This window comes from Alligator mississippiensis, chromosome 12 (genome assembly GCF_030867095.1).
Source record: "Alligator mississippiensis isolate rAllMis1 chromosome 12, rAllMis1, whole genome shotgun sequence".
NCBI classification, from domain to species: domain Eukaryota; kingdom Metazoa; phylum Chordata; order Crocodylia; family Alligatoridae; genus Alligator; species Alligator mississippiensis.
In genome coordinates, this window is record NC_081835.1 from 42,346,841 (window position 1) to 42,362,908 (window position 16,068).

The window sequence follows — 16,068 nt, forward strand, 5'->3', positions numbered from 1 at the left end:
GAGGCACCAGAACATCAGAAACAGGCCAAGGACTCCTGCACTGCTTTCAGCTGTTTATGTACTCTGGACCCAACCCTGGGCTCTGGTGATCTTGGGTCTGTCTCTGCAGGGAGCTGGGTACAGATGCACCATGTTAATGTGCCAGGCTTGTACAGCTGAGGGGACTAGTGGAATGAGTTCGAGTTCTCAACCAAGTTCCTAGTACACATGGGTCCATAACTTAGCAGGATCTGGGCAAAGCATACTGGAGTGTGGCACCAGGGGCTGTGGGTCTGGAGTGAGGGACACTGGCTGAGCTGGGTTGGGAGTGGGGAGCCCACAACTGAAACAACAAGGGCAGGTTAGCAAGGCAATGCTCTGGCAGCATTAGGTGAAGGTGCAGTGGATTCTCACCCATTCCTGCCCACCTGGGGCCATTCTCTTCCCTGCCAGCTCAGCATGATTCCCCACCCCAGCAAGTGACTAGCTAATCGTCCCTAGGATCCACTGGTACCAAATTCTGACACGTGCCCTGAGCCAAGAGGAGCCACCCCAGGTACTCACTCTGGCCTGTGTTTTCATGCTGCTACTATCAAACTGGATCTTGGCGTAATACACGGAATCCAGGTGGGTGCCAGTGATGGTGAGGTTGGAACCCCTGCAAAAGGGCAAAAGTCACTGTCACAAGACCTGGGCAAATATCTCCCAGACACAAAAAGCACTCAGCCTGGGCTCCAGTTGAGAGGGCATCCACGCCAAGGCAGCCTGGCAGGGCTGGGCTGACACTCGAGGAAGCGAGGGCAGGACCTGCATACAGGGAATTATGGATCCTGCCCAAACCCCTGTGGACAAACTCCTTGTGGTGAGGGCTGGGGTCCAATAGGTAGGTACTGCCACTGGAAGCAAGGACTACAGTGACCCCAGGTCTTACAGTAGTGGTTCCCAACCTCGGGTTGCAACCCAAATGAGGGTCGCGGTGGCAATGCCAGAGGCACCACACACAAAGGACAAGCTGTGTTGCATGCCGGGAGCACCCCCACCCCAACCACCAGGCCACCACACCCTGCTCCCAGTAGCAGGTCATGGCAAAAAAAGGTTAGGAACCACTGTCTTATAGGGTGACACCAAGAGATTCTTCTACCCTGGCTCTAACATGATGAAATGAGCTGGCTTGCTGGACTCAGAGCAGTGGCAGCTCTGTGGTTCCTGCCAAGCCTGGCTGGTGTTAGAGGGGCAGCATAGTACAGTCTGCACCCAGGCACACTCACTCAAAGCTGCAGTTTGGGGAGATGCTGTGGATGATGGGGTCCGGGCGGTATATGAAGGGCTGCAGGACAGGGAACGGTGCCTCGTCTATCCATAGGGCCACAGAGGCTGTACTCAGGTTCCTGCTGGCAGGGGTGGTGCAGGAGATCATCCTACCTTCTTGGCTGGGGACAGAGAACAACGAGACCTGAACAGACACTGAGCTGCACAGCAGCCCAGCAGAGCCAGCCCCTCCCCCAAGGCCAGGACCCCTGAAGCTCTTGAGTCTGGCAACATGCATAGCTCTGCAGTAGAAGCTGGGGACACAGAACTCTGGAGTAGGTGCAGTGCAGTTGGCAGCAAGCCCCATTTCATCACCTGCCTGCTCTAAACATATCATAGCTTGTGTTGCAGCAACCCTCTGGTTAGGAAGGAGGCGGTGGGGGCTCATAAACCCCCATACTGTCAAAGGACTTGGGCAAGGCCAGTGAGTTGTGTAAGATGGATGCTAGCCTGCTAGAGCGACCCAACAACCTCCATCCATGGTACATCCAGGCCATCAGACCTGATGGGGTCCACTCCCTGCTGGAATCAGCACAGATCCAACCCCTGGGCTAGAGGAAGACAGTCCCAACGCTGGAGACAACACTTGTACCTGTCCTCCCCCAGCAGAGGGCATTCCACTCCACTGACTGTCACCCTCCGGCTGCTTCCCACGGTGAGATTCCTGCCCTGGATAGAGACCTGGGTGCCGCCAGCCACCGGGCCGAATGTGGGGTGGATGGAAGTGACATTGGGCTCCTGTGGACAAGAGGATAAGGCAGTGCTTGCCTATTGGATGAGAGCAAAGCACCCCAGTGGGACATCACAGGAAGGGACCACTGGAATGTCACCCACCAGCCTCTCTGGGGCCCCTGCTCTCAGAAGCCAGGCAGAAGACATCACCTGTGAAGCCCAGCTGACCACTCCCAAGGTCACCTAGGGTGGGGCATGCAGAGAATGGATGCATCTACAGAACAAACAGCCACAGCCCCCTGTAGGAGAGAGGGTGTGGACTTGGGGGGGACAATTGGGGAGGATGGAGGGATTTTCCTTGGGATTGAGGCTGGGTGGCAGGAGTGGGTAGGCAGAGTACAGAGCAGCTCAGGACGTACCACAAAGGAAAAGCCTCCAAGGGTTGAGGAGCCACTGACGTAGAAGGGACGCATCCTCATTGGCTCCAGGATGGTAAGCATTACCTCAACAGATACTGCCCGCTGTTGCGGCTCTGACGGTTCCAGCTTGCAGACCAAGACGTCTGTGAAGTCCTGCCAGAGGGGCAACAAGCGGGGCCTGCAAGACAGCAAGATAGTGCCAAGCTATGCAGGCTCCGCAGCAAGCTGTGCTTGGGAACAGATTCCCCTGGCCTTACTCAAGTGGGAGGGAGGCAGAAAGGGACATACAACTGACTGCCCCACTCTGCTGACTCCCTCCCCCTCTACCTTTCTTTCCCAAGGGGCCACAAACTTCCCCTTGTAACTGTCCCTGCCCTTCTCTGAGGGGTCCCATGAGACAAATACCAACACCTAATTCCAGCTTCCTGTGGAGTCAGTCACAGGAGGAATCAGACCTCCCCTCCCTGCCAGCCCTGCAAGGAAGCAGCAAGATCTCTTGGAGATGCTGGGAGACCCTCATGAAGAACAGAGCTCAGCATGTCAGAGTGCCCCCCCCCCCACTAAAAAAACAACCCCAAATGCAACAGGATGGCCTGGCTCTGTGCTGAGCAATGCTCAAAAAGATGGAAGGTTGATAATCTGGCAGGAGTAAGGCACAATTTAAGCAAGACTGTGGTATACTTCCCCCCACAGCTCTGCTGGTACTGCTCAGTCCTAGCCTATAGCCCCCTGCTAACCAAAGCCTGGAATCCACATACACAGTATTGCTGGGGTTTTTCTAAGCTGATTCACATCCCCCACCATCCTGGCCACAGGCTCCCCCTAGAGCTCTGCCAGTTCTCCTCAGTTTTAGTCAGCATTCACTGATACTGTTAATCATGCCCAGCACTTGTGTGGTACAGACAGAGGGACAACAGCTCAGGAGCCCATGTCATAGGAGGTGAAAAATATGAGGCTGCTTTGCTCTTTGGCTGAGGAAGATGACTGGCTCCCACCCCTGTACTAGGGAATGAACCTGGCACAAGTTGTGGTATCTAGGAAACCTGCCAGCCTCTGTAGCCAGCACCCAGAAGAACATACCCGCTTTGCAACATTACAGCAGAGCAGGGGCTGTTGCAATGCAGTGTGCTGCTAGTGACCTCACATGAGGACATGAAGTAGCACCAAGGACACAGCATGCCAGGCACAGAGCAGGGGCCAGGGGTCACTTCTCAGCAAAGGAGCCCTTTTGGGTCTGGCTGGGAGTTGGAAAGCCACAGCCAGTCCTTGGCTAAGTCCAGGAGCTTCCTCCTCACCAACTAAATGGGGTCTTGCCCCTGCCTTTGCCTTCAGCTGAACTGTCCATCCCTCCCAACTCTCAAATGGCAGCTGGCCATGGCAGAAGCCATCTGCAAGGTTTAGACAGAGTAGCCTCTCAGCCAGTGGGAGAGATTAAAGGTGACAACCTTAGCAGACACTCCAGGTCCTGCACACTCCTCACCTGTTGTTCAGGCTTTCCTCAGGCAGCACAGTGCAGTTCCTGTGTCCCACTGTCACCTGATAGGTGATGTCAGTGATGTGGGAGCCCACAGAGGCCGTGAAGAGTGAGGATGACTGGAAGCCCAATCCACAAAGCGTCACCTTGGTCTTGCCCTGAAATGGGGCACTTCGGGGGTGGAACTGAGTTGAGGGAGAGAGAATGAAAATGTCACTTTCCCAGCACTACCACAGGGTTGTTGTCCCATACACATTTCCCCATGACTTTTAGGCATGCTTACTGGCCTAGGGGCTGTTATTCTTTGCTCTGCTATTGCACATCTCTGTCCTGATAGGTTCAGGCTGCTAAAGATTTTGAAGGAGGGAGGCTGTATGGCCTGAAAGCCTAGATTTAGACAAAAACCACTGCCTTAAGCATCCAGAGACAATTGTGGCTCCAAAGTGGAGTTGCAAGCCCATGGATGGAGCTGGAATTTTTGCTGCTATGAGGTAAACAACTAGAGGTCTGGAAAAGTTCTCTCATGAAGACATTAAAAGATTTGAGACTATTACCATATCAAGGGGATGGTCTAGAAAGGAGAGATTGGGGCACTAGTTCACCCTGCCTCCACACATGCAAACAAGGAAACAGTTAATCACGTTGATAAGGGAAAACTTTCTCACACAGCAGTGATTAGCTAGTGGAACTCTTTGCTACAGGATGGGAAGAACTTGGCAAAATGCAACAGGACCAAGATGTTAGTGTGGGTAAAAAAAACGAATAGCAAAATTTATGGAGGGACAGAAAAACTCCTACTTGTGGGCTGAAGCCAAACACTCGCCTTGATTATGACCAGGCTGAGGCCCACCATAGGAAGGCAGAGCATCTATCTGCCAGGAGCATTCTTATATTTCTTACCCATCTGTCAGAGGCAGGGTCCCAGGACTGTGGAGCTCAAAATGGAACAATGTTTCAAAACAGTGAAACGAAACACTGTCCCTTCGAAACAGTGAAGCTGAAATCGAAACGAAACGTTGCCATTTTGCACAGCCCTAGTGTTCAGTTGAGAGGGGATTCCAGGGCCTGATCTGGTTTCTGGCAGCCATGTTGTGGACATGTGGGCATTGGCAGGGGCAGTCATCTCTGCCTCACCTTCCAAGCACATGAGGAAATCAAAACACTCGTTAAGCAAAGAAAGCTAGAATAGAAACCAATTGCCCCAGGAGGCTAAGAGCGGGCTGTGAAATAGGGCAGCACATCAGGTATGTTTGCTGGGGTGCAGAGGGCATGAGAAGACCCTTGAGACCTACATCTTTGAGGACAGGGGAGCAGCTCTCCTGGCTCCAGGCTGCTGTGCAGTCCTCCTGCCGTGTGCATGAGCCCCCACACCAGCCACAGCGCATGAACCGTTCTGCCTGCAGGCACCGCTGGCAAGTCAGGAAGTGCTGGCAGCCTGGGCCAGTAATGTTCACACGTGACACCTTGGGATACAGAAAGGAGGGTGTTAGCAGAGAGGGGCTGGTGCAGAACTTGCAGGCAGCCCTGGGCATTCTCCACACACTGCCCTCCCACCCCTAGGAGAGCTTGGCCAGGAAAAGACACAGGCATAACACCAGTCTTGACAGCCACAAAAAGGCCAGAAAAAACTAGATAAGTTCCAGAAGGCACTGATGCTGCTGGCATTGGTCCCTTCCTGCTCTGCCATCCTGGAGCCCATGGTGAGAAGTCAAGTCACAGGCAGAGGCATCTGTAGGTTCTAAGCTCGTTAAGATTCAAGGATTTTTTGGCCAATAACAGAATGTCCTTAGAGGCCTATGAGAGTGGAGCCCCCCTGGAGAGCACCCAGCCCAGCAAGGCCAAGGTTAAAGCAACTCATCCTCACCTTGTTGCCTGTGACGAAGAAAAGGGAGTTCCCCAGCAAGCCAGCTTCACGCAGAACTGGCAACGCCCCCAGGGAGAAGTTGGTCAAGATGACAGGGTAGGAGCTGGATCTCTGAAGCACCACCTGGGGGAAGTAATTGCAGCAGTCAGGGCTGAGGAGAGCAGGCCCTGGGCTAACACTGTGGAGTTGGTGAACAGCCGATCCTGCCCCACTGTAGGTCTAAGCTGCACCAGCAGGGATAAGGCACCTTTGCCAAGTCTGCAGCCAGACCAGGGGGCACTGAAAGGGATTCATGACTCTTCCTGCCTAGCACTGTGATCTAACCTCCTCCCTGCAGGATGCTATGAATCCAGGAGCAGAGTTTGATACTTAGTACCTTGAGCTCCTTGAAGCAAAGGAACAATCTGGGTCCTACTGAGAGGGCACAGGGCTGGCAGGGGGTGGAGGTATTTGCACATCCCCTGCCAACTCACTTCCCACTTTGACCTAGTGTCCAGTCACCTTAGCAAGCCCATCATACCCACCAGACAAATCAAAGTCCCAAAGTCCTGGTCAGGTCTACCTGATTAGTGCCTGGCACTAACTCCAGATACCAGTTTTGTCTCATGGGTTGAATGTCACCCTGTGACAGTCCTGCTGATGTTGGCATCAGTACTCAGTACTAGGAACTGTCCCCCTTTGCCTGAAGTAGTCTGGACGCAGGTCTGGCCATGAAGCTCAGAGGCTGTGGAGCTCACCTGCATGATGCGCCCCTCTGATGTGCCCAGGTGGGCCACGGTCACATCCCCAATGGCGGTCACAAAGATGGATGTCAGAAGGACTCTAGCCATGTGCCCATTGAAGAGGTCTACCTTGTAGAGGGCTGTGGCAATCTGGGTGGGCTTGTTCCAGCAGCTGGAGTCCACCTAGGAGCAATCATATCAGAAACTAACTCTAGTCATTGGGGAGAACACAAGGCATGCCCCTGGCACCCCACTAAGAACCTCATCTGGCTGCCTAGTGAAAGATATAGCTATGCCCCACTGCAACCAGGAGCAACTATGATCCCCGCCCTGCAAACTTTCACAATCTGTCTCCCCTCCAGTTCCCTCTGCAGGTTCTACAGGACAAGAGCAGCTAGTGACAGGAACCCAGTGCTGGCCCCCAGCACTCCCAACTACTCTAGTTAGCCTCATATAGCCCCTACCTGCTACTCAACACACCTTCCTTTCACACACAAACTAACCCTCTAGCAACCCCAACCCCCTACACCATCCTCTACCCCAGTGCTTCTCAAACTATCTGATGTGGTGGACCAGCAATTTTTTTTCCAGTGGGCTGGGGACCGATGCCCGGTTCAGCTGGTGGCAGCAACTGCATGTAACAGCGCTACACAAATGCGCGACCGGCTGTTTCTTTCTCTTTCCTCACCTCGCACGACGTGACATCACCTGGAGTGTTGGAATGTACGGACTGTGGCGCTATGACATATCAGTGTTATGCTTCTGAAAATATATTTCTTTCTTTCCTGGCAACTCGCTGTGGACCGGCGAATATATTTCTTTCTGTCTTGGCAACTCGCTGCAGACTGGCGACTGGTGGCTCACGGACCGGCACTGGTATGCGGACCACCATTTTGAGAAGCACTGCTCTACACCATACATCCTTTATGCACCACTCATCACTCCAGTCCGTCAGCCAAATACTCCAGATACACCTGACACCACACACGTGAAACACTCACCAACCCAGTACAACTCCAGCCACTGAAAATCAACCCTAGACTCCACAGTACATTTGACAGCTTTCTCAAACAACCCCAGGGATCCGCCAAGCTTCTGTTGCCCATCAACTGCACAATCCTTTCAGCACCCTTCAACTCCACACATCCCATGTTCCACCTAGAAGCATGTGTTCAGAAGCTAATGTGTCCTCCTTCCTCCTGCATCTCCCCCAGCTGGTATAGGTAAAAATCTGTATTGTGCTGTTGCAGGAAGCTAGATGGGCATATAGACAAGTGCTTATTCTTATACTTTGGGGTGTAATCAGTAACGGGTTGGATTTCATAGATTCATAGATTGTAGAGTCGGAAGGGACCACAAAGGATCATCGTATCCAACCCCCTGCCCCTGGCAGGAAAGAGGACCGAGGTCAGATGACCCCAGCCAGGTGACTATAAAGCCTCCTCTTGAAGACCTCCAAGCTAGGTGATAGCACCACCTCTCTTGGAAGCCCATTCCAGATCCTGGCCACCCTTACTGTGAAAAATTTCTTTCTAATATCTAACCTAAATCCACTCTCAACTAGTTTACACCCATTATTCCTAGTCACTCCCTGGGGCGCCTTAGTAAACAGCGCTTCCCCTATTCCCCATTGACCTCCCCTAATAAATTTATAGGCGGCCACAAGATCTCCCCTCAGCCATCTTTTGTGAAGGCTGAAGAGATTCAGCTCTCTCAACCTCCCCCCATAGGGTCTATCATGAAGGCCACTAATCATGCGAGTGGCCCTCCTCTGGACCCTCTCGAGATTCCCTGCATCCCTCTTGAAGTGTGGCACTCAAAACTGGACACAGTACTCCAACTGTGGTCTGACCAGTGCCGCATAGAGGGGGAGCATCACCTCCTTTGTTCTATTAGTCATGCACCTGCTAATGCACAACAAGATGAGATTGGCCTTGTTGATGGCCTCGTTACACTGCTGGCTCATGTTCAGCTTGGAGTCAATTATGACTCCAAGATCCCTCTCTGCCTCTGAGCTGCTGAAAAGGACACTCCCCAACCTATAGGTGTGCTGGGGGTTCCTCCTTCCCAGTTGGAGTACCTTACATTTATCTTTATTAAATTGCATCCTATTTCTCTCTGCCCATTGATCCAACCTGTCCAGGTCAGCCTGAATCTGCTCCCTGCCCTCCGGTGTACTAACTTTGCCCCATAACTTGGTATCATCAGCGAACTTGGTGAGGGTGCTTTCCACACCCTTGTCCAAATCGCTGATGAAGATATTGAATAATATCGGTCCGAGGACCGAACCCTGCGGGATTCCACTGCCCACCTCCCTCCAGGCCAAGAAGGAACCATCCACCACCACCCTCTGGGTGTGGTCCCTAAGCCAGTTGGCCACCCACCTGACCATGTAGGCATCCACTCCACAGTCTGCTAGCTTCCCAGTGAGGATAGGGTGCAAAACTATGTCAAAGGCCTTCTTAAAGTCCAGGAAGATGACATCAGCCTCGGCTCCTGCATCCAGGCAGTGTGTGACCTGGTCATAGAAGGCTACAAGCTTTGTCAACCAGGATCTACCTGTGACAAACCTGTGCTGGTTTCCCCTCAGCATCCTTTCCCCTGCTGGGCCTGCACAAATGTGTTCTTTGATTATTTTCTCTAGCATTTTCCCAGGAATAGAGGTAAGACTGACTGGTCTAAAGTTACATGGCTCATCCATTCTCCCTTTCTTGAAAGTGGGCACCACATTGGCACTTCTCCGGTCCTCAGGGACCTGGCTGGAGCACCACGAGTGCTCGAACAGCTGTGACAGCAGCTCAGCTATGACACTGGCCAATTCTTTCAGCAGCCATGGATGGAGGTCATCCGGGCCTGCTGACTTGTACCCACCAGCTCCTCCAGGAGCTCCTTAACTATTTCAGAACTAACCGTAGGTGGACTGGTGCCATGTGGACACCCATCAATGATTGAGGTGGGGGAATTGGCTTGGTCGGTACATAGAAATACTGAAGCAAAGAACTCATTAAAGAGCTCTGCTTTTTTCCACGCGTCAACCACTAACTGTCCTGATTTGTCCTGCAGTGGCCCTATGTTGCTCTGAGCTTTCCTTTTGCCCACTATATACCTGAAGAAGGACTTTTTATTATCCTTGATTGTTGAAGCCAGACTGAGCTCAAGCCCCACCTTGGCCTGTCTAACTGATTCCCTGCAATAGCGTGCCAGGGAGATATATTCCTCCTTGGTGGCTGCTCCCTCCTTCCATTGCCTATACATCTCTTATAGACCTGTCTCTTACCTCTTTATCTGACTTGGGTGCTAGCAGTACCTTACCTGCTAAGAGGGAATGAAGGATCATTGGGAAATGTAACTGTACCTTCATTTGGTGTACAAAAATGTCAATGAGCAATATACATCGACCCTCATCAAGACAGAATCAAAGGATGAGGAAGTAAAAGGATTGTGGGTTAGGTTACATGGGGGGCAAGGAGAAAGGGATTTGGTGGTAGGGGTCTGCTACAGACCTCCACACCAAGGGGAAGTACTAGATTTGGGGCTCCTGAGACAGCTCTCGGAGACCATAAAAGCTAAAGAGGCGGTAGTCATGAGGGACCTAAACTACCCAGACATCTGCTGGGAGACGCAGACGGCAAAGTCCCACCGTTCATGCAGGTTTCTAACCTGTGTACAGGACCTCCACCTGACACAGGAGGTACACGGTCCCACTAGAGGGAATGCCTTACTGGATCTGGTATTGGCAATGGGGGATGACATGGTAGGGGACCTACAGATCGGTAGCCAACTGGGGGACAGTGATCACCAAATAATAGAATTCAACATAAGACGTCGAGTGGGTAAGGTAACTAGTAGGGTGAAAGTGCTAGACTTTAGGAAAGCTGATTTCAATGAACTCAGGTGATTAGTCAAGGATGCACTGCAGAGTAGGAGTTTTGAAGTGATGGGAGCCCAAGAAGGGTGGCTGTGCCTTAAGGAAATGATCCTTCGGGCACAAAGGGAGACGATCCCGATGTGAGAAAAAAGAGGGAAAGGGGCCAGGAGGCTTCCTTGGCTGACCAGAGAAATCCAGGGCAGCCTATGGGCCAAAAGGGGAGCACATAACAAGTGGAAACAGGGAGAGATCACCAAAGATGAATATACCTCCTCTGCTCGCGCTTGTAGGGAGGCAGTTAGACGGGCCAAAGCTACCATGGAGCTGAGGATCGCATCCCAAGTAAAGGACAACAAGAAATTGTTCTTTAGATATATAGGGAGTAAAAGGAAGGCCCAGGGAGGAATAGGACCCCTGCTAAATGGGCAGAAGCAATTGGTGAAGGACAGGGGGGACAAGGCTGAACTCCCCAACGAGTTCTTTGCCTCAGTGTTCCTAAGAGAGGGGCAAGACAAGTCTCTCACTGGGATTGTAGAGAGGCAGCAGCAAGGTGCCAGACTTCCATGTGTAGACCCTGAGATGGTGCAGAGTCACTTGGAAGAACTGGATGCCTTTAAGTCGGCAGGCCCGGATGAGCTCCATCCGAGGGTGCTGAAGGTACTGGCCGACATCATTGCAGAGCCACTGGCGGGAATATATGAATGCTCATGGCGCATGGGGCAAGTCCTGGAGGACTGGAAAAGGGCCAATGTGGTCCCCATTTTCAAGAAGGGGAGGAAGGAGGACCCGGGCAACTATAGGCCAGTCAGCCTCACCTCCATTCTTGGCAAAGTCTTTGAAAAAATTATCAAGGCTCACATATGCGAGAGCCCGGCAGGACAAATTATGCTGAGGGGAAACCAGCACAGGTTCGTAGCAGGTAGATCATGCCTGACTAATCTAGTCTCTTTTTATGACCAGGTTACAAAACACCTGGACACAGGAGGAGGGGTGGATGTCGTATACTTAGACTTCAGGAAGGCCTTCAATACGGTATCCCACCCCATACTAGTGAACAAGTTAAGAGGCTGTGACGTGGATGACTACACAGCCCGGTGGGTGGTGAATTGGCTAGAGGGTCGCACCCAGAGAGTCATGGTGGATGGGTCGGTTTCAACCTGGAAGGGTGTGGGCAGTGGGGTCCCGCAGGGCTCGGTCCTTGGACCAATACTCTTTAATGTCTTCATCAGCGACTTGGACGAGGGAGTGAAGTGTACTCTGTCCAAGTTTGCAGATGACACAAAGCTATGGGGAGAAGTGGATGTGCTGGAGGGCAGGGAACAGCTGCAAACAGACCTGGACAGGTTGGACATATAGGCGGAAAACAACAGAATGCAGTTTAACAAGGAGAAATGCAAAGTGCTGCACCTAGGGAGGAAAAATGTCCAGCATACCTACTGCCTAGGAAATCACCTGCTGGTTGGCATGGAAGCGGAAAGGGATCTTGGAGTCCTAGTGGACTCCAAGATGAACATGAGTCAGCAGTGTGACGAAGCCATCAGAAAAGCCAATGGCACTTTATTGTGCATCAGCAGATGCATGACGAATAGATCCAAAGAGGTGATACTTCCCCTCTATCGGGTGCTGGTCAGACCGCAGTTGGAGTACTGCGTGCAATTCTGGGCGCCGCACTTCAAGAGGGATGTGGATAACCTGGAGAGGGTCCAGAGAAGGGCTACTCGTATGGTTAAGGGCTTGCAGGCCAAGCCCTATGAGGAGAGACTAGAGAAACTGGACCTCTTCAGCCTCTGCAAGAGAAGGTTGAGAGGCGACCTTGTGGCTGCCTATAAGTTCATCACGGGGGCACAAAAGGGAATTGGTGAGGTTTTATTCACCAAGGCACCCCTGGGGGTTACAATAAATAATGGCCACAAGCTAGCAGAGAGCAGATTTAGACTAGACATTAGGAAGAACTTCTTCACAGTTAGAGTGGCCAAGGTCTGGAACGGGCTCCCAAGGGAGGTGGTGCTCTCCCCTACCCTGGGGGTCTTCAAGAGGAGGTTAGATGAGCATCTAGCTGGGGTCATCTAGACCCAGCACTCTTTCCTGCCTATGCAGGGGTCGGACTCGATGATCTATTGAGGTCCCTTCCGACCCTAACATCTATGAATCTATTAATCTATGAAAAAGGATAATCATTAAGGAACTTGTAACTGTCCCTTAATGTGTATTTAAACTTGCAAAAAAGTCCTGATCTAAGACCAGCTCTCTAAAGACAAAACAGTACTGGGGTTTTGGTAACATACCTGAGGGACCCTGGGCTCGGCAAGACTAGAGGGTTCTGATTCACCACCCACCCACCCAGAAAAGAAGTTGCAAACTGTCCAAGTCCCCTTGTGAGGACTGCCGAGCAGGAGGGAGGGATGAGTGCAGGGATTGAGTCCTGGCACAGACAGGCCTTCTAAGCCACAGATAGGAGACACTGGAAAGAATCTTTTCTTGCAGCAGATGCAGTGTGGGTTGTTGCTTCAGAGTCCCTGACTGCTGGAACAACACCAGTGCCCTGGCTTGTTAGACAGTGCCTTTGCTTGGGTGGTGGTGCCACAGTCATGGAATTACCAGCTCTGGTGGTGTCAGGGGGCAGAGGTGAGAATGTGTGGCAGTGCATGGCAGAGGGAGGTAGCAGCAGAAGTTTTCCCACTGTCTTGAGCCAGTAGGCCCCCATTCAGGTGGCCAGAGAAGCAGCTCACGAAACTAGGTTCTGGATCCCCTGCATACTGGACAAACAGCTCAGCAGGGTGTGGGAGTACCCCAGCCAAGGAAGGGCTGTGATGGAGCAGACAGTATGCCAGCAAGAGAAAGGCTGTGGGAGAGAATGAAGGAGAACAACTTGCAAACTGAAAGACATCAGGAGATGAAGGAACACAGGGCCTGGGGCCTGCGTGAAAGCACAGCACTAGGGGAGAGGCTTGTTCCCCCATCTATAACAACAGAGCAGCTCCCATACAGCACATCGCCTCAGCCCCAAGAAGCTTTCAGCTCACAATGGCAAGGGTTTTCAGTGGGAAAACTGAGGCAGGGCAGGAACTATGCCCTGATTAAAACCAAGGAATGAGCTGGTGGCAGAGCTGGAACTAGAACCCAAGTGTCCTGACCACCAGTCATATGCACTAATCATAAGTTCACCCTGTCTCCTTTACATGCTTAATGCTGAGTCCAGAGCCCACAGCTGGAGAGATGCAAAACTAATGTTATACAAGGCTTTGATGATCCCTGCTGACTTCCTGCCCCTGGGGCAGTGGGCTGGACTCGATGATCCTCTGGGGTCCCTTCCAGCCCAAATGTCTATGAAATCTATGAACATGTGACATGCTGTACATGGGATTGCTATGGTGCAGGTCTCCAGCAGGCAGTGCAGACCTTGACGTATGCCGCATGCAAAATTCAACACTCCATGGCAGTCAGGGACTCCCAAAGAAAAGCAATGCGTGGACCATGACATGCAGAGAGAGAAGGGGAAACAGTCTCCAAACTCTACTCTTGCCTAGCCCATACCTTGGGAATTAAGTAGAACTAGCTCATGGCACAAGATGCCTTGAAGAGATTACACCAATTCATCAGCAGGGCATTATTATCCCAAACTTAATTTCACACCAAAACTTCTATTTAAGAAATGAGTTGCATTCTCCAAAAATAAATGATGCCAAATAATACTGTACAATGACAGACTGCTGATGGATTGCTCCTCCACACTGGAATTGCTTTATCTGCTTTCCTACCCCACATTCTTTTTTAGTAACCTTAACCTTCAGCCACATAAAAACCATACAGTTGTATGAACAGAATAATTGGAAAGGTAAGATTTGCCTTTGTAGACTTAAAAAAAAAAAAAAAAGAGCCACTGAGGTATCAGTCTTTCAGCAGCAGAGAATAAATGATCTTTGACAGCAGAAGTACATCATCCTGTCAAGAAACCCTTTCTTCCAAAACTGTAACTTTCTCAAGGACATAAATCCCAACTGACTGACACCTCCCAAGTCTATAAGAGAGCCAGTTCAGTCCAGTCCCCAAAGTTTCAGTGCAACAAAGAAATTTAAATAAAACCAATCAAAGAACATTTATTAGAATGTTAGAAAAAGCCATCTAGAAATATAGGGTATAACCTGAAGGGAAATTTAGAAAACTCAGCAAATCCAAGACCTGCTGTTAGTCTGCATGATACCCTCTTCCTCCTCTCTAGTCTCCCCAGAGATGATGTAGGTAAGAATCTATGTTGCGCCATCATGGATAGCAGGACAGACTTTGCGGTGTTTGTTCTTGTGTTTAGGAGTGTAAGTAGTAAAAGGTGCTTCTGCTGGCTTGTCTCTTGCCTCTTTTATCAGTAGCCAACCTACCAATTCACCTGTGATCCAGGTAAAAGTACCAAGCCTGGAAGAGCTGGGGTGAGACTGCCCCAGTAGCCTCCCCACAGGCTGCTCTGGATCTCTCTGTCTCTGCTGTGTTTGAGAGCGACAGTGGAGGTAGCCTTACCTCCCGATTTCTGGGTCTGGTGCATGCTAGTGGAAGCAGGTGGGCAAGGAATACCTCAGGGCAGGTGATCACAGGGGTGCCCAGGATGTGGTGTGGGCTCTCCCTTCGTCCCTCAGCAGGTCTGAGGATGCAAGCGGAGTTGACAACAGGAGCCACCGCATTGTGCTTTAAGCCTTGTACCTCTAACATGACACACAGAAATGGGCCAGTAGGAAGCAAAGGCACTTTTGGCCTTCATTCTAAAAAAATCAGCCAATGGGTGCTTCTAATGACAATGAGGTAACATGTCCACCAGGGCATTCTGTTGGCTGAGCAAGTTGCCACTTGCTCTTCCCCCTTGTAGTGGAGTCTGGGCACGTTTTCCCCTGGCATATGCAAGGCGCCATTTGCTCCTGGGTTCCCTACACACCACTTCCCCAAGCAGCAGGAGCAGGCAGCACAGCACAGTCAGAGCCAGCTGCTGCAGAAGGGGAGGAGCCAGTGACTGTAAACAGGCCAGCCTGGATAGCCTGAGTTCAAGCCAGTGCTCTTGTGAAACAGGCCAGTCCAGTTGTCTGGAAACAGTTTCAAGTTGAAACCACACAGTGCAGTAAATTATTTTTCTGATTCCGGAAGCAAGGCAGGGGAATTACAACTGACTTCATGATGACTGCAGGGGCTGAGAATGATCTATTCTTAGGAGTGGAAAAAGGAAAGACAGATGAAGTTGGACTGAGAAACAGCAGCCTGCTGGTAGTGGAGGTTTTCTTCCTGCCTGCTCCCAGCAAACCAGAGATGCAGAGTCTTGAAGGATTTCCACTTCCTCCGTCAGAAAGAGCTTTCAGGTTTTAAAATGAAGGAAGGAGAGAATTCCTTATGCCACTGTCTTCAACATTTGGGTCTGGACACCCAGCCTCAGATCCATTCCAAACCACCCCTTTCCTCTACCAGGGAACCTGGGCAGGAACTGAACCATCAGTCCATACAAAAGGGGACAGTCCATGAAAATAGAGCTGTGCCTTCCACCACAGCCTCACAATCCTGCTCTGCTTCTCTTCCCCCACCCCAATACCAGCTGACCCTAAATAGAAACAGAGCAGGATTTCTGCTCTCAGCAAGAAGTTAAATGTTCCCTCTACATCCTAATTACCTTGGACATTTCACAGCCCTGCCCTGGGCCAAGAGGTGCTGAAAGTCAGTCACACTACATGCAGTGTCAGGGTCTGGTGATGGGCAAGGTTTCCTCTGCACATCTGAAAATAGTTATGCTCTGT

At 51.3% G+C, this 16,068-nt stretch overlaps 1 protein-coding gene across 4 annotated transcripts in view; it reads right to left on the reverse strand.

The window, feature by feature from the left end:
- MST1R (macrophage stimulating 1 receptor) overlaps positions 1-16,068 on the reverse strand; it is a 49,834-nt gene that overhangs the window by 9,808 nt on the left and 23,958 nt on the right. For 3 of the 4 annotated variants that reach the window (XM_059716149.1, XM_059716150.1, XM_014598287.3), the window contains exons 3-10: positions 6,454-6,621; positions 5,717-5,839; positions 5,145-5,315; positions 3,859-4,037; positions 2,379-2,556; positions 1,880-2,025; positions 1,248-1,409; positions 544-637 (exon numbers count right to left, since the gene is read on the reverse strand). In XM_059716149.1, the coding sequence (XP_059572132.1) occupies positions 544-637; positions 1,248-1,409; positions 1,880-2,025; positions 2,379-2,556; positions 3,859-4,037; positions 5,145-5,315; positions 5,717-5,839; positions 6,454-6,621 (1,221 nt within the window). The remainder of the gene's footprint in view (positions 1-543; positions 638-1,247; positions 1,410-1,879; positions 2,026-2,378; positions 2,557-3,858; positions 4,038-5,144; positions 5,316-5,716; positions 5,840-6,453; positions 6,622-16,068) is intronic. The other variant, XM_059716151.1, reaches the window with a different exon arrangement.